Consider the following 25672-nt stretch of genomic DNA (forward strand, 5'->3'; position numbering starts at 1 on the left):
ATATATTTACATGAATAGACCTGTTATTTTTATCATCATTTATTTCTCAATGGGTCTTACAATAAATTAACAAACAATGGCTTAGAGATAAAACAGTAGGATTTTCTGCATTTTGCATTTAAAATACCATATGAGAGAGAGTTTACATAGTGCTTAGCTTGCACAATTCTGAAGCTTATCTCTGTCAGAACAAATAATGTGACAGAATTTACTATTAAAAGGAAAATATGAAGAGAAAGAATTTTCAGTACACAGATTAGAGGATATGACAAATCCTCCTTAGAGCATGTAAGAGATGAGGTCTACCCTGGGCCTACCGTGATACAATATGGACTTTATCATGGGATCCTATAGTGCAGGGATCCCCAACCTTTTATACCCATGAACCACATTCAAATTTAAAAAAGTGTTGGGGAGCAACACAAGCATAAAAATGGTTCCTGATGGTGCCAATAAGAGCAATTGGCTATTTAAGTGCCCCTATGTTGACTGTCAGCCTACAGGAGGCTCTCTTGGGCATTATATTGGGTTTTTATGCAACCAAAACTTGACTCCAAGCCAGGAATTCAAAAATAACTACCTGCTTTGAGGCCACTGGGAGCAACATCCAAGGTTGTTGGGGAGCAACGTGTTGCTAATGAGCACTAGTTGGGAATCACTACCAAACTGAGACTTGTGGTTATGCACCTGGCCACTAGTATGAGCTGGTGTGGTTGCTCACATAATGTGGTGTGGGGCTGATGTGGGATTTAAAGTGGACCTGTCACCCAGACATAAAAAGCTGTATAATAAAAGTCCTTTTCAAATTAAACAAAAAACCCAAATTAATTTTTATATTAACACATCCAAACCCATTATAAAGGCAGTTAAAAATCCCAGCTGTCAATCATATATTGGCTGCCCCGCCTCTATGCCTTAGGCATAGAGGCGGGGCAGACAAGTACTTTAACTTTCAATTCAGCTCTCACTTTCCCCCTCCCTCCTAACCGTCTAATTGTGTAGCCAGTGCATGGGCCTGGGCATCTGGTCCCCCATTCTGGCACATACACACGATTTTGATGTGATACAAATCTTGCCTTAATAACAGAGTCCTCAAAATGGCTCCTGCCTATTTGATGTGATTGTGTAATTCCAGGACTGAAGGAAACAAGATTTATATTACTTATATAGTGTAAGTGAAGTTTATTTTGCTTAACAAACACAATAGAAAATAATTTCTAATTATTTCTTAGGGTGACAGGTCCCCTTTAAGGAATCTCATGCACACAGTTCTGTAAATGCACCAGAGGAAGGACCCTAGAGGTCTGAAACATGTAGTTCTATGCATCTCAAATGAAAGTTAAAACACTGTTTGGCTTTCCATTTAGACTCCTGTCATTTGGTAGAATTCCCCATGCCAGCCTAAAGTGACTGTAAAAAGTAGTTTCATATGTATATTTATAATATTTATATTTAAATCAGCCTGTGTTTAAAGGATAAGCTTTTTATTTCAAAATCCCCTAAAATTACTCTAAACAGTGCCAGATTTGTTTTGTTTCTCTATTACAAGCAGGTGAACTGCAGCTCTTTTACTGACTTCCTTGTCTAGTGTAAAGCTCCACCCACTTTTTCTTTCTGTTCACTCCTCTCTTTGACTATGAAGACTTCAAAGAGGTGTCTACTGTGCATGCTCACTGCCACTGCTCCAATGGAAACCAGTCAGGCATGTGCAGTAGGTACCTATTTTTTAAAGGAGAAAAAAGATTTACTTAATCTTAAATCTTAAATATGTGTGTTTGTCTAATCCAATGGTCTCTTCCTAGAGGGACTTGGAGCAGGGGCTAAAAGAGTCCAGACCAAAGGTCATTAAGGGTGAGAATGGGGGAGAATATCTATGTTATTTAGAATACCATATCTACAGTATACTAAAAGCTAATTTTAAGCAAAAGAAGTAGCAAGTGGAAAAGGATAAGAGTATTTGAAGATCCACAGCCTGTATTTGAGACTTCCTCCGCAGGTACTCACTATGGTATCTGTTACAGCAGTTATATTGTGTCATGTCAGCAAAAGCATAAAGAATAAGTGCTTAGTGAGAAAAGGGAATGAGGGTGGAAAGGCGATAGCTGAGAGAAGAAACAAGTGCAGCTAGATTAGTAACATGAACAGCAAGGGCGTTAGAAGAAACTGAGTGTGCACAGCAGAAAGAGGGAATATACCAATATTAAGGCAGAGGTAGAAACAGTTTTAGTATTTTAGTATCCTTGTGGGAGCCTCAGCACAGTCACTACTACAGGTCGAAATGAGAAAGTGATAAATGGCAATAAAGAAGAGTAAGAGAAGAAGGCTGGTATAGAGAGCATTTAGAAAGCTGAATATGACTGCCACACATACAGAAAACATAGCTGAGATGGAACTTTAAACAGGAAACACTCTTTCTAAAGCTTCATGATAATTTTTTCATCATTGATGTGTTATACAGAAAAATATTGCTAGATGAAAAACAGAAAACAAGTCAACTGTGGGTGGTGCTTTGGGAGTTAGGACAATTTACTTACTCAGTCCTAAAGTAAATTCTTCAAAAGTCAAGTATCCTTTCCCATCATTATTAAGCTCATCAAAGAGCAGTTCTAATTCTTCAGTACTCCAGAAAATGCTGCTGCTTACTTTCTGAAATAAAGACAAAATATCATGCTGCCTTGTGTATTTGCACTTTGCCAGCCTTGAGTGTTGCTCTTATTTCTTAAATTGTAGATTGTCACAAATCTGAAGGACACAGTTATTTCCTGCATACCTACAACAAATGATCATGCTATAAACCATGGTACAATAGGGCAAACAGAAAAAAATGGTGTAAAATAAGGGAAATACATTATACATTATAAACTGGTGGGACCACAGAAAAATGGTGTAAAATGCAGGAATACTTAAAACTGATGTTTTACTGTACTTATTAACCTTTTAATATTAAAGTTGTGTCAGGTGGATGAAGATTACATAGTTACATAGTTACGTTGGGTTGAAAAGACCAAAGTCCTTCAAGTTCAACCCTTCCAAGCAAACCCCAACGCACACACATAGACCCATACCAACCTATCTATTGCAAATGTAAACTTTTCAAGTAACACCAATTAAGGAGTGGATGCATGTCATCTAATCTTTTTGTTACCAGCACCAAAAAAAAAGCAATAACCACATGTTTAATAAAGAAGAATATTTAATTACCCAAACAAGAAAATGTCACTGCACTAGCCTAAAGTAGCAATGATATAGGTCTTTACAGTTGCTCAGTGGGCTCTGAGCAGTTGTTGAGATACTAAACTTAGGGATTATCAAGCTGAAAATGAGGCAGCCTGTCATATAAACTAATGCTACAGGTCTGAATATTAAATTCTCATGCTAATTGCACTGGTTTCAGAGCTGCCACGTAATGTGAATCCGAATGAATTACTAATCAGCCTTATACTGTTACATTAATATTCTATTTACAGTATATTGTGAGTCAGTCCCTAACTGACAGCAGCACAGAACATGTGCAGGGAATCAGCAGAAAAGAAGATAGGGAGCTACTGGGGCATCTTTGGGGGAACAGATCTTCCCTGCTAAAGGGCTGAGGTTGCCTTGGGCTGATACAGCAGCCCAAAACATAATGTACAACATTTTTAGCCTATTTCTTTAGTTAAGCATTTATTCTCCTTAAGATATACAGAGGTGTATATAATAATAAGGTATAACCCAAGCCTGCGCAGTAGGTACCCCTTCAGTTGGTGTAAATATATGAGCTCTGTGTGCACAGTATGTATTTATATTTTTGCAAGATTACCTCCATGTCATTGCGAGTGATAAAAACACTGCTGCCATTGTCATCTTGAAAGAGTACATTTCTAATCTTTTCCACAATATCAGCAAAGAAAGCATCTTCCTCCTCTAAAATTGCAGTTGTATCAGGCCTTGTTTCCTCAGGGACATGTTGCTGCTGTTTCTTTTTTCTTGTTGAGCCAATCTTTCTCCCTTTCATTTTTTTTTGTTCTTCCATAGTCTTCCAGTAAGTACTTTTTAGCTGGAGAAATAATGCAAAAGTCTTTAACCATATTTTACCATATTTAACCATACTATGAAATAATAGTCATGAACCACTCAAAGCCCAGTTCTAACTTTCACCTACTGATAAATACACTTCTAAAAATCCCATAGGAATGAATAGAACCTGAGTGAGTTTTTATATATCTCTTACATTTTGATAAAACTGCCCCTATCAGTGCTTTGATAACATTAAACATACAACATCCATCATATAAGGGAGAGATATAAAGAACTTTGTATTATTATAGTACAAAAAAAATATATAATGACATAGAAAATTGTACCATTTTTCATGAAATGCTAAACATTTTAGGAATATTTCTAGCTACTAAAATAGGTGCAGAACTGTACCAGTCAAAAGACTATTCAATAAACTACTTAAGTAAGCTCGTCTGTATCAGGGGCAGTTCTAGCTACTGAGAAGAGCTGAATTTCTGGTTTAATTTCCAGAACTTTGGCCCTTAAAATTACCAGGAGTGGCTTTTTCTGCCCCTGGTAACTAGGAAGGGGGGGGGGGGTGCTGCCACCCAACACAAGGTTCTTACCTTGCCTCATGGCAGTAACACCCTCTAGTCTGCATTTGCTCTGTGTACCAATATGCCAGTTGCCCCTGCTTTGCAGAACAAGGCGCAGCAGTTGATGATTCCAGGTTTCCCTTTGTGTGTTGCACCTTTAGGTGCTCTTACTTGTGGTAATAGTACAAGTTTGCTCCCATGTTAATGAATCCAGTGGAAGCTGTGGCACAAGCTGTTTTGCCTTATGTTCAATTACACGGGAATTCCAGGTAAGAACACTACATTGTGGGTAAAAAACATAGCAAATCATGCCAATATTTTGCACTTTTCATGCAGTGCAAGTATAGTAAATGTACCAGCCTGTGTATTTTTTATACTTCCTTCCCTGTTCTTATTTTTCCCTATATTTTCCCCATACTACTATTATTCTTATATTGTGCTACTGAATTCTGTATGCAGAGCTGTATGCAGAGCTGTACGCAGAATACCCCAGAATACACAGAATATCTCATTCATTTTGAGACCTTTCCACATAATGTTTAAAAAATACATTTGAAGCTAAGATCAGAGGAAGATTGTGATTTACCCTTGGTTGTAAGTACCTAAGAAACAAACTTAACCCCAGCTGCTAAAATACAGCTATTTAGAAAAAGAATAATTTTTTGCACTGCTTTGGTATTCCTATATCTTATTTTAATTCTAAATTTTTTTTATAATTTTAGAACTCTTTATAATCTGTCACACATATGTTATCTAGAATAATAATTAAGGAAGTTGCAATATACAAACTGTTGAAAGCACCAGGCATGTTTATTTTATTAAATAATAACTGGGAATATTGTGACTAAGACTGGGGAGGGCCTCATTAATAACTTGACATTGCTGTTCAATTGAGTCCACTTTGTAGTAGAGAATTGCAAAAACATTATCTAAAATTAACAGGAACCAAGTTTCTTTTGCTGTAAGGCATGTTTAAGAGCTGTTCTGTAAAACATGGAATTAATCCAAAATATAATCTATGACAAGTATAGGAAAATTTGCCCTAGGCAACAATTATTTCTTTTTGCTGGAATAAATTAACAATGGTACAATAGTGTCATTTACCCATCTACTGGCTCAAAGCCCATTTAAAACGAAAAGTTAAATTGTATTTGAGAAATGTTTTGTCCTTTTGGGTACATTGTATCCACAATTAAACGCAAGATGCAGAACATAAACTATAAGGTTTGCATTAACGCTTTAAGTGGCTTGGGCTGTTATGCTTGTTCTTGCTTGTCTGTTTGTCCCACACACAAAATTGCAGTTTTTTTCTGCTATTTTTCATTTCTTTGTGCATCGCAGGTGATGCACAATTTTTTCTGCAACGCGGATCACCTCGAGGGGTTGTGGAAAACTACTTTGCAGGACATGTTTTAGCCCTAAATTGTTTGCACTTTGCTCAACACTTTCAGGTTTTACCATAAGACACATACTTGTCCTATTTAAAATGATATTATTAAAAGCACTATGGCATTTTTATAAGACTATTTACAGCTATTTGTGCACTTTTTTGTTGATTTTCAAAGCAAACCACCTCTAAAATTACATTGGCCTGCAGAGAGCAATGTAGTTTTGCTGGCCTATCTGTGTTAGGAAATCATTGTCACCTTATAAGTGATGGAGGATTTGCATTTAGCTGTATCAGCATGTACAAGACTTCCATAAACTGGGCTGTCTGGGTCAAAACCGGACAGGTGGCAACCCTAGGCCCCAACCATTATATCTTATGCCAATAGAAGACTTAGTTACCTCAGTTTATTAACACAGTTATTCACAAACAACAACAAAACACTGGACTTCAGTAATAACCTCAACAGGAAAGGCAGGTTCTGCAAGATAGCCATACACAACTCAGTTCCCTTTTGTTGCAGTCTTTCAATAAAAAAGGATCCAAACCAAACTATAAAGCTGACCCCTTGTGTCTCAGATTTGTAACATAATTTAGCTCAGTATTTTTGCCCAGTAAAAAATTCCACTGCAACTAAGCTGAGTAAATCAAACATTAATGAGGACCTCAAAATACTGCACTGCATGTAACAGTAGACTAAAAAATAGTTAAACATAAATTTACCAAAGCTACTGCTATTTTCAAACAACAACTTACATACAATAAAGGTGTGTAAATATGGTGTAATAAACATAAGAACCACAGATCTGATGATTGATAATATGTTATTTGCTCATATATATCATCATTTACAATTTTCTCCACATCGGGTACAGCCTAAAGGGTTGCTTTGCCTCTATAAACGAAAAGTTTGGAAGCACAGGGTAATGTTAGGAAGTTCTACTTTACCGAATGGGAAATAGAAGCTTTGAAAACACTTCCACCAGAAACAGAAAAAACAAGAACATCTATTTACACTTGTGTAAATCCTGGACAGATCCTGGAGATCTGTTGTATGAGTGCATCCTATCATGCTATTGCATTGTGAGGGTCACCGGGGTGAGTGTAAATATGTATATATGTATCAACTTTGGACAGATGATTCACAAAGCATCTACATTCCTCTTAATGGAGTTACACAAAAACAGAATGCACAGCAGTTTCAATGTGAACATTCTGTCTTATTCTATATTTGTAAGTGCATACAAAATGTAATTACATGATGAGACTGTCAGAAAATGCAGTAGTGGGCTTTATTCCAATCTGCATAAGGCTAATGGTACCCAGTTTATAGATGTAGAAATGAAAGATGTACTAGAGCATATCTGACATAGTTTTTCTGACAAAGTGGCACCCAAACACCCTGTGTGCCATAGACCTTAAGAATCTCATGAAGTGGCTGCAGACTTGGCCTGTTGGGAGTGTGACCAACAATAAAGTGCACTGCCCTACTGTGTGTGACCTACAATACGGCCGATGGCCACTTCTGTTTTCAATAGTTATGTATAGTGATCAGCGAAACTGCTATGTTTCACTTTGCTGAAAAATTTGCGCAACCATAGAAAACATGCATTTAAAATGCATTGGAGTTAATGGGAAAGTGAATGATATTGTGGTTAAGATCTTTTATTTTTTTTGCTCAGTAACAGAATAATGTTTGCAGAGCAACAGACTACTTTTTTTGGCAAAACACAGCGAAATTCTACCACAAATTCACAAACATTTTTACTAGTCCCAAGTCATGCATTTGCCTGCAAAACTGTATCAGGTGAAAAAGCTTGCTCATTCCTAGTTATGAAAAGTATATGATAAAACATCTTTTGACTTGTAAATGGGATCTGTAAAAAAGAACATTTATATTATGCTTGGAATTTTTTAATTTAAATAAACAATGCTTTTGATTATTAGATGTATTTATTTCTTTGATTATTGTTGTTTTTGAATTAATGAATGTTAGTAATATTACAAATCCAGCCCAAGTATTGAAAGACGGAAATAATATTATCCACCATTGAATAACGATGTATAAAACACATTGTCATTGCTGTCTTCATCACTAAAAATAGAGTGATCAAGTATGTAGTTACTATCCATTTGCTTGAGTTCTCCAAAGATTTTGTAGACATATTACTGTCTCAGCAGTTTTAGCCTTGTCTAAGAAGCCATTGTTTCACTGCAAGCTGGCCACAAGATCCCTTTTGCCCCCACAAGGGCCCTATTGTGATTATAATAGCAGAACAAGAAGCCAGGAGGAGGCATGGCATAATCTCAGCCAGGGGGTGTGATCGCTTAAACTGGCTGTAAATGACATGTAAGCATTAACTCCCTGGGTTTTCATATATTGTAGCCTGACAAAGGAATACTATAAATGTATCCCCAGCATAGATATTCAACTTTAGTAAAGGAAAAGGAAAGGTAAAAACTTAGTAAGCTTTATTAGAAAGGTCTTTGTAAATACAGCCATAACCATTTATAGAACTGCTAATTTGTGAAAAGAAACACTACATTTCTGTCAAATCCTTCAGGGCACGGCACAAGCCTGCTCAGTTTGCTCCTCTCTCCCTTTCCTCTTCCCCCCTCTCATCCCTGCTGTAATCTGAGCTGAGAGCTGTTCCAGGGAGCAGTCTGCAGGCAGGGAAGTGGTGTCAGACCAAGCTAAAATGGCTGCTGCTATCTTAAACGAACAGAGAGAGCTTCCATGGCTGTTTACTCAGGTATGGTAAAGCATTCTGCAGAAATAAATATAGCGCTATTGTGACTAATCTATTGACAACAAAATGCCTCAGTAGCTTTCATTCTCCTTTAATCACGATTATGCTGTAAAATCAGAGGGTATAGACACAGAAAATTCTGCTCCCCAGGTCACCCAGATGTGGCCTTCTGATTCGTCCAACCTCATGTAGAGAACTAAATTTCTGGTTTAATTACTTTTCAAGTTTTTTTTGCTGCCCCTGCTAACCCTTAGGGTGCTGCCACCTAGGTATAATACTCATCTTGCCTCATGGCAGGAGGGCTCATGGCTTTGTAGCTATTGTATTTTGAATCCAGATGCCTAAGATCTGGAAGCTATGGTAAGTGTGTGCGTGCATACACCAATCTATCTTTCAACTTATAATCAGAGGACATGACCACGATCACAGAGAGCGTGAGAATAGGACAGTTTACTTTAACACTGCTGTGCTCCACTTTATTACTAAAGGGTTACCTTACAAGAGCGAATAAATCCTCTCCAAATGAAAATTTTTGGTAGTCATGTTTGCCATAAAATGCTTGGATTTTAAGGCCTGTGTCTTTACAATCTACTTGGGCACATAGAAAGTGACCTCATTGGCTGTGTATATGGTGCCACAATCTGGCCCATAGTTAGGATCATATTTTGTTGCTATTGATGGAGAAAGAGAGTAGACAGATTCCAGTAAGTAGTGTTACTGGCAAATAAAGATGAACATTAAAAGCAAAAGAACCCAGCTGTCTCACTAAAGGGCTGATGTGAGTCTAATTCTGTGTTATACATAAACCAGCATTATTTTACATGGCTGCAAACTGGCACATTTCTGAGCCCATGTGCACATATATGTATATTTTTATCTTTGTAGTGATACAGGCTTGTGCGTATATATAGGTGTTTTGGTACGTTGTAACATGATACAAAAAAACATATAGACAAGGCTGGAAACCTGGAAAAAAATACCATTTATTCTAACTGAGTCCAAATACAGTATATCGTGTAGCAAATGCCCTAATATAGCTGCCATTAAACCTTACCTTTTCAGGAAGACTTTGCTGGCGTGTCAGATGTGGCCCACGGCTGTGGAACAGACTGCTTGTAGCTTGCTCTTTGCCTAACACTGCATTGTCGTTTTCTTGCTCAACTAAGTTTTTCCGCTTTGGGCTTGGAACAGACCAGTGTGTTGGTTTCCTTTGTGAGAGGAAGTCAGGCTTGACTGATAAACTGTTTTCTTTGCTAGTGGTGTGTACACTTGAGATGTGAAGTCATGGCTTCTCTCTGCATAATTTGACAGGGAAACTGACATTGTGGGTGATATGTGCAAGTACACTTTTTGCAGGGCTTTCTTTATATTGCAGACTAGCGCTAGTGCAGAAAGTGGAGGCAGCCATGCTTGGTAGCTGCACAAATCATAAATATAGCACAATCACAGACATAATTATTCCACAGAGAATAAATACTTTAATGCATTGAACATAAAGAAAAGGTCAACTGTAATTTAGTATAACGCCCCACTGTACTATTTTTAGTAATATTTATTGTACAATTAAAGGACAAGGAAAGTAAAAATCACTGAGGGTATCAATTTGTTAGGAGCATGCATACAAGCCAGAGTGTACTGTGCATATGCCCAGCCCAAGCCCATGTAAGATACACCTAGATGGTCCACACTCCCCAGCACAGTTATGGGCCATTTTGTTATGTAAAGAAAAGAAGCACCATGCCAGCAGGGCCAAAAAGAAGGTTGCTCTCTTTACTAGTCCTTCAATCTAATATCTCATGCAGTAGTGATGTCTGTGCCAGCCCGAAATTCATAAGTTTACCCTGAACTCAGAAAAAACACCTTTAGCTGGGCGCGGAGCGGCCAAACCCTCCCCACAATGTTAGCATCCCCCAAATTCCTCCACCAGTTGCCGGCTAATTTATATACCTGCCTGGCTGATCCCCCTCTGTGATGTCAGACATGGGTTGGTCAGGTGCTGCTATACAGATAATTATGGCAGCAGGTAGGGCTAAGAGAGGGCAGGTGGTCTTGTTTTTACCTGCACATTACTGCATTTTCTTGATGAGAAATCTCCTTTTACCCCAGCATACATAGCGCACTCATGATGGCTAACTTGCTTGCTATATAAAGCATTTTGGAAGGAAAATTTGTTTGGTGTCTGGCATTAGAGAGAGATTGGCTTTATGAATTGCATTAAATTTAATCAACTTAAAATTAATTAATTAAAAGTAAAAATGTATTTGATATGTTTCATTTATCAAGGAATAATTCATCAAGTCAGCATTTAATTTATGCAACTAAATTGTAAGTATCTCCGCCCCCGTAAAATAATTCATACCTCAAATAGGGGTAGAGAGAGGGACAATGTGCAGTGCAGAAGGAGGGGGTAGATTGAGCAACTGAAAATGATGAAGTGACAGTCAGTGACAGGAATACTGAAGAATGACTGACTGTGGGTAGATGGAGAGAGTGTAAGGGCAAGAGCACATGGCCTGGATTGTCAGCCTGTATATAAGCCATATAGAGGGGGGGGGGTGAAGATCAGGCAGTAAAATAACAAAAGAAGTGGGACAGCGAACTAGGGGCAAGCAGACCTTAATGGCTTAAAAGTAAAATGGTGTTGGGCAATCTTTATTATACAGTCTCACTTTATATACATTAAATACCACCACCCCTGACGCTCACACCACAGCAGCAACTGTCAGTGTGATGATGAAAGCGTTCTTTTAAAATTTGGCTAATTTACAGTAGCAAAGGGGAAAAGGCCCACCAGGATTTTTCCTGGTGTCCCGGTGGACCAATCCGAGCCTGAGAGAGGGTGTGTGGCTAGACTCTCAACAAAGCCAGCACGCTCCACTCCTTCACTGCTCACAGCTCTTAGCAAAATAAATCACGCTGACAAAAAGGGAGAACTAAGGTTGCCATCTGGTATTGACCCGGACAGCATGGTTTTCAGGAAGGGTTGTCCGGGTCAAAACTGCCTGCCTGCAGGACTCTTGGAGATTGGCGTGGTGATTGGCTAATCACAATGTCATTGCCCTGCCCTCATGATATCACTGGCCTGCTCCCTCCTAGAGTTACCACCTGTACAGTTTTGACCCAGACAGTCCGATTTTTGAAAGGACTGTCTGGGTTAAAACCGCCTGCCCGGTTTTCCAAATTAGGAAATCGCCGATCAATTCACCATAGCCCAACCCTGTGATGTCACGGCCCTGCCTCTTCCCCACCCTGTGATGTCACGGCCCTGTCTCTTCCCCACCCTGTGATGTCACGGCCCTGCCTCTTCCTTGCCCTCATGAAGTCACCGCCACCCCTGCCCGGCGAAAAAAGCCAGCAGAGGTGGCAACCCTACCCCCACCCCCGTGACGTCAGTTCTCACCAGGGCACCGGGAAAGGTGGCAACCCTAGGGAGAACAGAGCAGGCTATTAATCCTTTGTGAAGCCAGGGCAACTTTGAAAAGAAAGTCGGCTAGTAGGAGATTGGAGCGGACACATAAGTGCATGGCTCTTTTTAAAACACAGTACAGAACCGGAAATTGGATTTTATTGCATTATTTATGTATTAAACATAAAAAATAATTATCTTTGTCCAGGATAGACGTATTATTTGAGAAAGGTAGATTGGATTTTTCCTTATAAATTTTTTGTTACTGTTCCTTTAAGTGGCGTATTAACGAATCTTGCCAAACTGGAATATATATATATCAGTAAATATTGCCCTTTTACTTCCTTTCCCTTGATCCACCATTTAGTGATAGGCTGTGTGCTCTATCAGAGATCACCTGACTAGATAAAATGCAGCTCTAACTGTAACAGGAAGAAGTGTGGGAGCAAAAGACAGATCTTTGTCTATTAATTGTGACCTAACATGCATATGTGCCATTAGTTTGTTTGTGTGCACTGTGGAAAAAAAATCACAATATTTTTATTTAGAATTACCTACAGCACATAAGAGGAAGTAGGGTTTTATATATGAACTGTTATTTTCCACATCAAATCAATATTTTACCTTCAGATTAAAGCTAAGTTTATACTTTTGTTGGAGAGTCTGAAATTTAGACTGTATTTGAAAAAATACTTTATCTGAATCCTTTTGTTGTGTAAAGTATGAATGCAGCCCCCTCCCCTAGTATTCATCATATCTCTACATGGCATCTCCTTCAAGTAACTTAATCCATATTATTTTAGGATTTTTGTAAACAGTCCCAGTTGTTTTCCATCATACAGACTAAAGGTGCTGTGTCACTGCAGAACTGTATCTTGGCTTGTGCAATCATCATTTCTTTTCTTAATTTCTGGCTTTCCTTCAGGTTATTCTCTGTCTCACAATAATGTCTCTGTTCCTCGTATGGTCTATTGCTTTGGGTAATATGGCTGTGAGCAGGGTTTCAGCTAAATCCAGAGCCAAGACTAGAAATAGTTTGGTATTAGTTTGGGGATCTTATTTTTTTGCTTTGGTTTCTATTATCTATCTACTTTATATAAATCTTACATAGTGTATGTATTTATTTCTCTTGTTCAGCAGTTGGAGTTTGCTTTTTTCCCAAGCATTTAACTATCCTGCCCTCCAGCTCTGTTGCAAAATATGGTTGTTCTCTGCGAAAACAATATCTTTATTAATATCTTCCTTCTTGGTGCACATGCGCAGTAGGGTGAAAAGTAGACCTTTATGGAGAAAGCTGCCTTTTTTATTCTTTCTGCGCATCTGTCACAACCCAGGCCATAGAAGAATAAAGGCTCAGAAAAGATGATCATTCCGTGGTGCTCAGAAAGAAGTGCCCCAGGCCAGTGCACTTTTCTACTAACAGGAGCACCAGCCCAGGGTATTCAGTAAGCAACTATATTTATTAGGGGTTCCTAACATTTTGCACCCCAGTGATTTTAACTTTCCTTCTCCTTTTAGTCTTGAAATTATTATTTTAAATTTGCCATTAAGCATTGCTAGGAGTAGCAATACATAAGATAAAGCTTAATCTGGCATATTTTTCCATTGGAGGCCCTAAGAAGCAGAGAAATACACCCTAGGGGTCACTTATTAATAATGGGTCTGAGATGCCATGTTTTTGGATTTTGGACCTTGCTCGATGGGTGGGTTCCCAAAAGTGCAGGTAATTTAAAGGAGAACTCTGGCTTCCGAACCAAAATTTGGTATACCAAACATGGTATTTTCATGACACATTAGTTAACAGAGCTCCTCCAGCTGTTTTTATTTTAAACGCAAACAGATTTTTTAATCTAATTTTTACATCTCACATGGGGCTAGCCATATTTTTCATTTGCCCGGGTGCTACAGTCATGTGACCTGTGCTCTGATAAACTTTCACACTTTACTGCTGAGCTGCAAGTTGGAGTGATATCACCCCCTCCCAGAAGCCGATCAGCAGAACAATGGGAAGGTAGCAAGTCTGGCTTGGGACTCCTCCAGTTACATGGAATTAGGAGAAACAATAGGCTATCTGAAAGCAGTTCAATGTTACAAATGGTATTAAGTTCTCCACAGCTTACAGACAGCATGCAGAAACTACATAACCCACAATGCTTTGCAATGTGATGTTGCTTATTGACATCACATGTCAATACGTGGGGAATTGTGGGATTTTGGAGTCTTAAAGTAGTCAGCTAGATCAGCAGGAGAATAGTGGGCGGGGCTTAGGTAACTGTTCCAAACCATATTATTACATTAAAAGTCATGAACTGTCTGCATATTTTTTGATTGATGTATATTGCAAAATTGCTTGAAATTATGTTTACTTTTAAAAAAGCTTAAGTTGTGTTTGGATGGAGTTCCCTTTAAAATGGAGAGCAAGGATTCATTTTAACTGTATTCATGAGGGATGGAAGGGGGGGTAGCATGTAGATGTCCCCCTTCATGGCACCCGATGGTCACCTCATGCGATCTTTAATCAGATCAAGTGCAGATATGCCGTGGATGCAAATGCTTCTGGAACAAGAACAAAAGGGCAAGATTCTGTGCATCTTAGTGTCTGGGGCATTAAGAATCGACCCTTCGCATCTCAGAATAATAAGTCAATTTTCATAGTCAAAGTAAATTTAAATACCTAATTAGTACTCTCTACTTTAAATATATGTTTTTGTAAATTGGTTTCATCTAAGCCACAATCTCTTACTTTATTTGAAGAATGCAAATAAAGGTTTTTAATACAATTTGGCAAAGAGATCTCAGTACTGGCACAAGGCCATTTTCTCTGTTTGCACATGTTTAATTTGAACCCACCCATTACATAAGCAAAATCTAAGAACTGAGTTGTGTAACATGAAGTACTGTGAAGCCGCCCATTTAGAAACACAAAGGAAGACTACAGGCTGGTTAGATGAACCCAAACTGTAGAAAGGCAGTAGTGTCCTCTTTGAAAGGGTACAGCTAGTGCTGCTCCTCTGTAAACATGGGGCCAGTTCATGGTCCCTCAGACTGTTGGGGGACTGGACTGTAGTCCTCAAACTACGGCCCCCTCTGTGTCCTCAAACTATGGCCCGCTCTCTGCTGCATCCTCCGGCTGCCTGCTCTCCCTGCAGACAGGTAGTAGCCAGGGGTGAGTATGCAGCGGGGCGGGTAAAGCACATCATTAAAACAATAACTGGACTCTATGCAACCTGGCCTTCCTGTATTTCAGAGCTATTAGGTTTCTGGATAATAGATCTCTTACCTGTGTTTAGCTTGGCTCTGTTCCAAAGGTTTTCCAGTGTCAGCCTGCCAGTTTAACTCCCATTTCTGGCAACCTCACTTTTGTACTGTTGGGTAGTAGCCTAGTTCTTTTAGCAGAGACTTTTTAAGGAGAGAAAAGCATGTGTCAAAGAAAGATGTATTATCACCCTTTTGAGAATTACATTCAAACATGCATTTAAAATGTGTCATCCTTCTTTTAAGGCGCTGCACCTTTTAAACCATTGGAAGTTACCTGCATACAAAATGCTTGAAACATGTGGCCTGCCTCCTCCTTCCCATTCCCAGCGGCATTAAAACCACATTAAAGCCTGCCCTGCAAGTACTGGAGACCTGCCTAGGTGTTTACTTTGGAAAACATTGCGGCTTGGGTTTCAGAGTGTTAAACTGTAACAGCAGCAAACTATATGAAAAGTAACATTCTTAAACTGTATATTCTGCCAGTGTCATACCTCTAGTTACTTCATAACCTGTACATAGATTGTTCAAAGAAAAGCTATGTTTGTAGAATCTATTAAATTGTTAACATGTGTATAATAGCAAACAAGCCTGTTTTGTTGTATTTATTCTAGAGGAAAAACCTGGATAAAAGTTTGATGTCCAAGATCAGAAATAAGTAATTCTTCCCACCTGCATAAGCAAAGGAGACAAAGAGCACAACTCATATGCCTTTTAGGACATGTCAGGCCTTATGCTACCAGGTCTGTGCTCCTCCTGCCTGAGCGATAGGGGGCACTATAGACAATGACTTAAGAAATTTATTACAATATCTTTCTTTCCTCTGTGTCTGTCATTGCTCATAATTGCACAAAGGCTCCTTCTTTCTTTTACCTGTGCTGGATCATTGAGTTTCCTCAGGGTTTTCACACATGGACATTTTACATGGGATCCACCTCATGCAAGTGCATTTGTTAATAGAGACTATACCTTTCTATGTTGCTTGTACACTTTGGACAGTACAGAACTGCCAAACATAGGTGGGTCGCCACATGCAGCACCTTAATTACTTGTGTTCACCTTCTATGAGGACAAGCAATGAAGAAACAAATGTCCTTCCTCTACTTTTAATAATCTCCTGGTTTAAGCCCCCTAGCCTGGTAAATGTACTGTCCTAACCTTTGACCTTACCAACTTGTTACCCGCTTTCTTTTTTTGGCCTGATCATAGATCAGCTTCTCTGTATTTATTTTTCCTATTAAATCATTATTTGATCTATAACCTTTATCATTTATTGTAACCAAGCACCCAACATGTTTACAACAGGCAGCAGGCTCCTACCTACCAGTAACACAGTAACACTTTAGTAACATTATTCTCGAGACATTTGAGGTATAAAAGTGTATATAAAGGGCCAAAGAAGAAACAATTGATTATAGAGAGAGGGATTATAAATAAGGATATCCCAATATGTCTTAGGTATAGATAGGTTTGCCACCCGGACGGTATTTCAACCAGCCAGGGTTGGGGCCAGTATTACAAATTAACCTGCAATATAGCTGCCGGTAAGTTTGTAATCCCTAGTTGTTCTGTGCATGGCCCGCCCCTGAAAAGCCCAAGTTCCCCAGCCCCCCTTCCCCCACATCCTGGCCAGTACCTCTTCTTCACTGGCTTCTATCTGATTTTCCCTCTCCTTTACTCGATGGTGTAGCAGCTCCACCCCCAATTGCATCATAGTCCCAACCATTTTGCACCATTGGCCTATCCCTTTTGGTCCGCCCCCCGCCTCTATCTCATCAGCCTGTAAGGGCCCCATGAAGAAGACAGCATCGAAAAAACATGAGCAATTTTCTAGCTGTCCTGTTGTCCCTGGCTCTGCATTCCCCCCACAGAGATTAAAACCCCATTCTTCTGCCTACAGCTAATTGTTGTTAATTGAATATAATTAGCTAGTCATATATGTAATGGTTATGGGAAAAATCATTCAGTTGGCAGGGTATCGTGAATTTAAATAGCAAAATCTATATTGTATAATACACATATATTGTCATTACATTTTTTATTTTTGTGACCCGACCATTAACAAGGATTCTATAAATGAGATTGCTGCAAACAAACAGTTGAAGATATTTACATCACACCATGTAGCCATGTCATCATGTAGCCAACTGGATTGGTAGCCAAGCAGCAACTTGAATTTTTTGCTCTATAACAAAAACTGTACGAACTGGCAATCTCTGAGTTCCTGATGTAAGATGCCATAAACAGTCACTATTTAGTTGCCTGGTGGGGGGCTGTTGGAGCCTATTTTGAATCCCAGACCAGACCTGAACAAAAAGGTCACATTCTTTTATTTTTCTGCATTCTACATGAAGGTGCATACATTTTAAAATTTGAATTGTCTAAAAAAACAGGCACACATATATTTTATTGGGTTAATCACAATTTTCTCTTTGAAAAAATTGAACATACGGTAAATAAGAACTTTTATGATTGATGAAAAAAACATTTTTCCTTTATGACTTCATTAGCAACTCAGCAGATTTTAGGCAGCAGCATCTTATTTTAAATGCCTTGGGTCACTTTTTTCATAAGAAAAAAATCTCAGTCATGATTTAATTCTGAGACAAAAGAATTGACTCAAATTTTAATAAATCAGCCCCCAAATGAAACACGATTGGTTATAATATTTAATTGCTTTAAAAGGTGTGTGGCATCTATTTTCGGGAAGCCGAAAAACGCTTGCCGAAAATATGCGCCATATGCTCCTACCTGTGCCTGCACCCGAATGAATGGAATACGCTCAGGTGGAGGCACATGTGGCCGAAATACACATAAAAACATGAGACTTCTCTCACGTTTTTATGCTAAGCTACTGAACTTCTATACAGAAATAAGCAGAAGCTTTAATGTATACAATAGATGTGGTCTATTTACAGTACATATAGTATAGCCCTGATAAAGTGCCATAGAGGAGTTAAATGCCTAATATAAGACACGTCTGCTTTGGGCTATAATTTGTACAATGGACAAAACATATTTGAAAGACAGAGCTGATTCATACATACAGTATATAGCAACATTATATAGCCAAGTCAATGCTATTGAGGCGACCGGGCGCCCTAGGCAACCTGGTCGGCTACCCCGCCCCTGTACCGTTACATCACATCGAATCGCACCCCCCCCCCCCGTGTTTTAACGTGCATGCGCAGTTCGAGCGCAGGGGGGGCGCGGCGCGGTGTGCGATGCGCGATACGAAGCGGTGCGACGCAAGCTGCACTAGGGGTAGGCAGGAGAGGCTGCTGCCTGGCGCCCCCCAATCGTTGCGCCCTAGGCGGCTGCTTCTTCTGCCTACCCCTAGTTCCGGCCCTGTTGCTGACACAGGTACTACTACGTCATACAATGACATTCATGACAATTTCATGATCGACTGACCGGCAGAGAGAGGGAACAGCTGCGGGATAAAATTGAAGCCTGGCTGACCCCAAACATAAGTGCCCAACTTTTATGCATAAATGGAATTAATCATTTCCAACATCTAGAGCAAAGCCTTCCCAGAAGATAATTTCATATTAATACTGTTGGTTTTAGAATGATAATTTGGACATGCAGGTATTCTCATACTTTTGTTGATTTAGTGCATGTGATCAGACACGTACTGACTTAAAGGAGAACCATATTGTAAAACCGAATATGGCTAACATTCCATATTTTACATATTGGACTTACTACTCCAGTTGTATTTTGTTAGGGGTGTCATTGACACTGCACATGCTCAGTGTGCTCTGGGCAGCTATTGTGAAGTTAATATTAAGGGGTTTTAGAAATCATCAATCAGAAAATGAGATCAGAGAAGCTGATGATTCACAGCTGATTATAAAATTCTGATGCCAATTGCACTGGTGCCTGTACTGTCATTTAATGAAAATCTAAAATGACTAATCAGCTTTAACTTTTATATGCTATATACAGTATCATTTAAGTAAGTCCCTAACTTCAAGTGACTGACAACAGCTCAGAGGAACAACTTAGAAGATCGGGAGCTAAGAGGCATATTTGGAGGCAGAAATCTTCACTTCTAAAGGGCTGTAGTTGCCTTGGGCTGGTGCTAAACCCCAAAACATAATGTGCAGCAGTAACAGTTCAGGGTAAGAATTATATTTAGCAGAAAGAAAGGTTGTGCAGTGCACAATAATGAGTTTATTTTAATATGCAAATAGAAGGGGTCTTCCTAGATCTTGCCCAGGAAATCTTTATGCAGAGTAAAAAATATCTCTAAAAAGATCCCCCTTGAGGAGACTTTTGCGCAGAGGAGAACACTTCTCCGAGAATATCCCACTGAGACGATTTTTATGTGGAGGACAACACCTCTCTGAGAAGATCCAGCTAAGGAGATGTTTGTGCAGAAGAGAAGATATCCCTAAGAAGATCCCACTGAGGAGATGTTTGGCAGAGCAGAGGAAATGTTTGTGTAGAGTAGAACACCTCCTTGAGAAGATCCCGTGGAGAACACTTCTCTGAGAAGATCCAGCAGAGGAAATCTTTATGCAGAGGAGAACATCTGAGGAGACATTTCTGCAGAGAACTCTTCTCTGGACACTTCCCACTGGGGAAATGTTTGTTCAGAAAACCTTTCTGTAAAGATCTTGCTAAAGAAATGTTTGTGCAGAAGAGAATGCTTCTGAGAAGCAGTGGCGTAAGAGTAGCTAACCTACCAGGCCCCCTGCTATGATCCCCCCTATCCCTCACATACAAATCCCTTCACCCTGCCTGCTATCCTACCAGCATGGAGAGGGTAGTCATATGTAAAATGGAGGAAGCAGAACCCACGGTCTGGGGTTCTGAGAAGATCCTACTGAGGAGAAGTTTCTGCAGGGAACAGTTCTCTGAAAAGATCCCACTGAAGAAATGTTTGTGCAGAGACAAACACCTCTCTGAGAAGATCCCACTGAGGAGATGTTTTCTCTAAGACAATCCTGCTGAGGAGAAGATTGTGCAGAGGAGAACACGTCTCTGAGAAGATTGTGCTGAGTAGATGTTAGTATAGACAAAAACACCACTCTGAAAAATTGCTTTTATATGTTCACAGTAGTATTTAGCTATATATCTGCTATAGCTGTTTAATTTAGCTAAACGAGTTGATGCAATTTCTGTTGGTCATAATCTATTCATTCATAGGGCATACAGTAATTGTATATTGGAATTGAAAATATTAGAAAACCCTTTTTGGCTGAAATATTAATTATTTTATTCAGTCAGCAGTTCTTAGTGGGTGGTGTGGTTACAGTAACCTGTTATATTTGGTCTACTTGCAGCAATCAAGGTATGAACAGTCGCACTATGGAATTTTACCTGCTGCTCTCCAGTACATGGAATTCATGTCCTGGAGGTCTTAAGTTATATATTTTACATGTTTGGATACTTATTTATAACATTTTATAGTAATTCTAATAAATGTCCCTCAAAAAGTTAAATCCTTCTCATCAAAGATCTAAGAAAAAAGTAGCCTAAAAAATGTATAAAGGAATTATAGTTTTCTAACCCAGATTAAATGCATCTACCAGAAATTGTTTCCAGAAGTACAATAGTTAACTGAAGGCAACAACATGCATGACCAAAACTCTAACAAATGCAAACAGACCTTCAGTACAGATTCAACTGAAACAGGAACAAGGACATTCAGGCTGTAGGATCTTACAGTGTTCTGAAGGATTAAGATCTGTAATCCAGTTGTCATGTCCTCTTTTAACCTGGTCCTCACTTCCGGCTGAGGTGGTACCATAGTAACATAACATAAAAACAAGTTTTAATCAATGTAAAATAAGAAACTGATTCGGTGGAATTTTGAACAGGAAACAAAATGATGTTCGGTGGAAAATATCATGAATGTTCCTTAGTTTAAAAAAAAAAAGTTAAAGGTCAGAAGGAAAAACATTTCTTAAAGGAAAACTAAAGCTACATGTTAGAGTTGTTCCTAAGAGAAAGAGTAGTTCATGACATTTTGTATATTTAGTTTGCAATCTGCAGACATGTGATGATGTTACTGTTTTTACTGATGGCAGAATTGTTAGATATCCATAGTGTGTTGTGTTGGGCAGCTGAGAAGAAGCAGGCTGCAGCTCAGATGCTTAAAAACCATTGACACAACCAGGAAGCCTGAACGGTTTTCCTGGAGTATGCTAAATAGGACTGGAGCAGGAATGGCTAGCAAGCAAAGGCAGAACCAGGCAAGTCTGAACAGAACAAGCCCAGTCAGGATTAAGCAAGAAGAGACGAAACTAGGCAAGTCTGCACATGACTATGCCAAATAGAACTGGAGCAAGAATGCCTAGCAAGCAGAGACACATCCAGGCAAGCCTGGGTAGGACAGGGTTAGAGCACGAATGCCTATCAAACAGGAGAGGATAAGTCTGAGCAGAACTATGACAGAAAATATTAGTGCATCAAGGCAAGAAGAGACAAAACTAGGCAAATCTTGGCAGGACTTTGACAGAAAAGTTTAGAGCATAAATGTCTAGTAAGCAGAGCAGAGCCAGGCAATTCTATCCAAGACCCAAGACTACCCAAACAGGGCCAAAGCTAGAATACCCAGCAAACAGAGACAGCACCAGTCAAGTCTGGACAGGGCTACCCAAATAACTATTTGCCCTGGTTTTGGTAGGTTTTATAAACCCAATCTTTATACAAAAAAATGCCCATTTGGGTAGTCTAAAAAAACAGAGAAGATAACAAAATAATAGATTGTCTATATGATAGAGAATGTTTTCTTTGTGTCTACTTTTTATGATCTCATCAGTTCTGTGTGTATATATATATATATAGATTTTTTAAGATCCAACCAATGTGGGATTCATATCCAGTGCTTCCCTAGACACACTGCCTTAGGCTTGAGAAGAGCTTTGCTGAGGGAAAGTGGGTGATGCCATTTAATGTACTATGGGAAATTGGTGATTTGCTGTTTTCAGTTTTGCTACTAATGTGCTAATGATTTATTTTTTATCAAGAATTGGTAACATGCTATGTATGGATTTATATCATTTAAAGTGACATATAGCACAATCTCCTGTTCCTCTGAAGTGCACAACCTTTTGCAGAGAGTGATTAACTCTTTCTACTTTCCTTGAGGGTTTCCATCATGTGGAGCATGCTTATAAATGATCATAATGTTTCACAACAACGCCCAGAAACGAAACCAGGAAATCATGTCATAATAAACAACTCCCAAGAATGTTAAAAGACTTGTTCTTAATGGAAATGGCTTAGACAGAAGCTTTGTGGATAAACTTGGACTGTGGATTTCATATAGGGAAATGTAAGGATTCACTTTTAGAAAGTAAAAAAATGAGCATATAATGTTCATGATTGAAAATCTTTGGGGCCACTTTTGAGGGCTCGGTCTCAAGGCATCATAACCTATGCAAGCAAATGTCACTGATGCTTAGGAGCTAAGGGTAATATTAGATCTTTATGACAAACTAATCAGGTAAACTAAGGAGACTGTTGTGCACTCACACCTCATTTGGTGCATAAGGTAGACAGGATGCCAGGCAAACAAGGTTTATTAGCAAATGCCACAGGGTTATACTTACATTGCATCAATGAGGTAGATGTATGACAGATATAATCAAGGCAGAGCTAAGCCTTTGCATTAAGTAGGGGACATACCAGGCCATAGGGGAAGTTAAAGAGAAAATAACTTTACACAAATGCAGTGTCAGCGTATTATATAGTTCAGTGGTCCCCAACCTTTTTTGCACCGGTTTCAAGAAAGATGATTTTTCCAAGGACCGGGGGTGAGGGGGGCAAAACTAGTGTATAGCATTTACTGTAATTTCATTGTTACATACTGTATATGTAAATGTAATTACCACATTTTATATTATGCACTTCATTTTTATTATTATTGTTACAACATTAAATATAATACAGCTCATCAAAATACAAAATCAGTGGGAGACCTGAGCTTGTTTCCCTGCAACTAGATGCACCAAGCGCCCTTACTCTTTTTACTCCCACCTAAGTTGTGACATCCCCTGCTGCTTAGTATGGAGCTTTAAGTACTTTGGTCCTTGTCGCGATCAGTAGAAAGCCTCCTGGGCTTGGCATAGCAGTTGTCATTGCTGTGTAACACATCGGGGAGCTGGGATCACAGGTAATTGGGACCAGAGGTGGCCCAGTTAAGTACAGCCTACGGCCCGGCACTGGTCCCTGGCCCGGTGGTTGGGGACCCCTGATATAGGTGATTCAGTGAGCTGCCTCAATTGAGCATGGATACACCCAGATGTCTGTGCCCCTGCTGCCTTTTGCATGCAAGCATACTTTAGTGTGGCTTCTAAGAAAAGTAGAGAGCTGCCTAGCTGTCATTCTGATGTACTGAGTATATTTTGTAAAAAAATTAAAAAAAAATTATATTCTGGGTTGACTTTAAGGGATGTTGATCTAGAGGTAACATGAGAGAACCAGAGTACATAGAAAGGGAAATAAAATACTTTGTAAAACAACACTAGGGAGAGATTTATTTTTATTCTTGCGATTCAAGTTTTGTTGTACTAAAAAACGTGAATTCTAATTATGTTTTAAGAACTCAAATTATGGTATTCATTAAAGGAGAATGCAAGTCAAAATTTAAAAAGCATACTGCCCAATAGTCCTCCTATTGTTTAGTAAAAACGCCACACTTTTGGCTCACCTAATCAAATATTTAGTCACACTTCCTTCACATTTTCTAGAACAGGCAGCCATCTCTAAAAAGGTATTCTCCCTTCCTTTCCCTCCTTGCTTCATACTGCACATGTGTTTCATTCCCCCCCCCCCTCCCCTCTGCTAGATCCGCTTCTGATTGGCTGGTGGGCATGTGTAGCTCAGAACAGGAGACAGGATCAAGTTACACACATGCTCAGAGAATAGGAAGGCTGCCGCTGGCACCTACAGGAAGGGGAGAGAGATTTCAGTGATGCCACTGTAGTCTTCACACTGCTGTAGGCTGCCAGCACCATATCTCAGAGAAGCAAGCAGGGATCTGGGAATTTAGATATGCAGTAAGTACTTAAAAAGAATGCCTTTAGACTTACTTTTAATTTATATTAACCTTTCATTGTCCTTTAAGCCACTTGGGCACTTGGGTGACAACTGGATTGCCATAGCTTTCAGCTGTGCGAGTGAAACGTGCTGTGACAGTTTACTCTGCTCTTTTACCTGTTGGTGAATCATACACATTCTACTGCAAGTGCCACACGCCTGGGTGGGGTTACAGATACTATGCTGCATAGTTTCTCTCTCCGAAAATATGTGTAACCTAATCATTACTGAAGCCTTGTCTACAGCTTTAGTTTGTTTGTTTTATTTAAAGAGATCTCTGTCAGCAATTTGTCGGTGCCTCAGTGAGCAAAGAAACTGAAAAATAACAAGCCCATAATGCCCAGTAATGTTTTATAATGAAGTGAAGAGGTTTTAATAATGGACCGTCACAAAGGACAATACTGAGCCTAAGGAAATACAAATTATTATGTAGATTTTTACATAGCACTTTATCATGTATACACCGCACTTTACATTTTCACATAGTACAGAGAGGGGACCAAACTTTGAAAAACCACACTAGGGGGGAGATTTATCAACGTTTTATTTTTATTTTCACAATTCAAGTTTGTTTGTACTAAAAAAAATTCAAATTACTGGTATATTTTAAATACTCAAATGTCTCATATTCGTTAAGTGCAAAAAGCCTGAAAACTCGAACATAAAAGCTTGCAAATTTATATAAACCTCAACAGAAGTTGTCCTAGGCAAAGTCAAGCCATATTCTCAAACTCAAATTATTGGAAAAAAATTTAAGGCATTCGAATTTTTTTTGCAAATGCATTTTCCTTATTAATAAATAAGCGAGCATTTAGTATATGAGTTTATTCTATTTAGAAAAACAAACTCAAATTCACAAACTCAAAAATTGATAAATAAGTGCATAGGGGCAGATTTATTAAACTGTGAGTTTAATACATAAAAACTCACCCACATTCTATTAATTTCTATGGGATTTTTAGAAGGGTATTTATCATTGGATGAAAGTTAGAACTAAATTCACATTTTTATAAATCTACCCCTAGGTGTGGGCCATATCTGGATGATGTCATCCAGTGAAAAACTTGAGCAGAAGTGGACCTTTAAAGTCTTGTGGAGAGTCACTTTGGATTATTTACAGGGTGGCGGAAAATGTTGGTGCTTTATAAATACATGTTATCAATAATAACTGGTCAGGGTCAGCCTCTCTGGTATCTGGCAGGTTTAAAATTTCAGTCAGATAAAGGCTGCATTGACATGTTAG

General features: G+C 39.0%; 1 protein-coding gene across 4 annotated transcripts in view; it reads right to left on the bottom strand.

Annotated features, from left to right (window-relative positions):
- rab44 (RAB44, member RAS oncogene family) overlaps positions 1 to 15530 on the bottom strand; it is a 57737-nt gene extending 42207 nt beyond the window's left edge. For 3 of the 4 annotated variants that reach the window (XM_031896798.1, XM_018091548.2, XM_031896796.1), the window contains exons 1-3: positions 9766 to 10004; positions 3800 to 4036; positions 2535 to 2646 (exon numbers count right to left, since the gene is read on the bottom strand). In XM_031896798.1, coding sequence (XP_031752658.1) covers positions 2535 to 2646; positions 3800 to 4012 — 325 coding nt within the window. In that variant the 5' untranslated portion in view covers positions 4013 to 4036; positions 9766 to 10004. Of the gene's footprint in view, positions 1 to 2534; positions 2647 to 3799; positions 4037 to 9765; positions 10005 to 15397 lie in introns of those variants that run through there. The other variant, XM_031896797.1, reaches the window with a different exon arrangement.
- Positions 15531 to 25672: the final 10142 nt, after the last annotated feature.

This window comes from Xenopus tropicalis, chromosome 2 (assembly GCF_000004195.4).
Source record: "Xenopus tropicalis strain Nigerian chromosome 2, UCB_Xtro_10.0, whole genome shotgun sequence".
NCBI lineage: Eukaryota > Metazoa > Chordata > Amphibia > Anura > Pipidae > Xenopus > Xenopus tropicalis.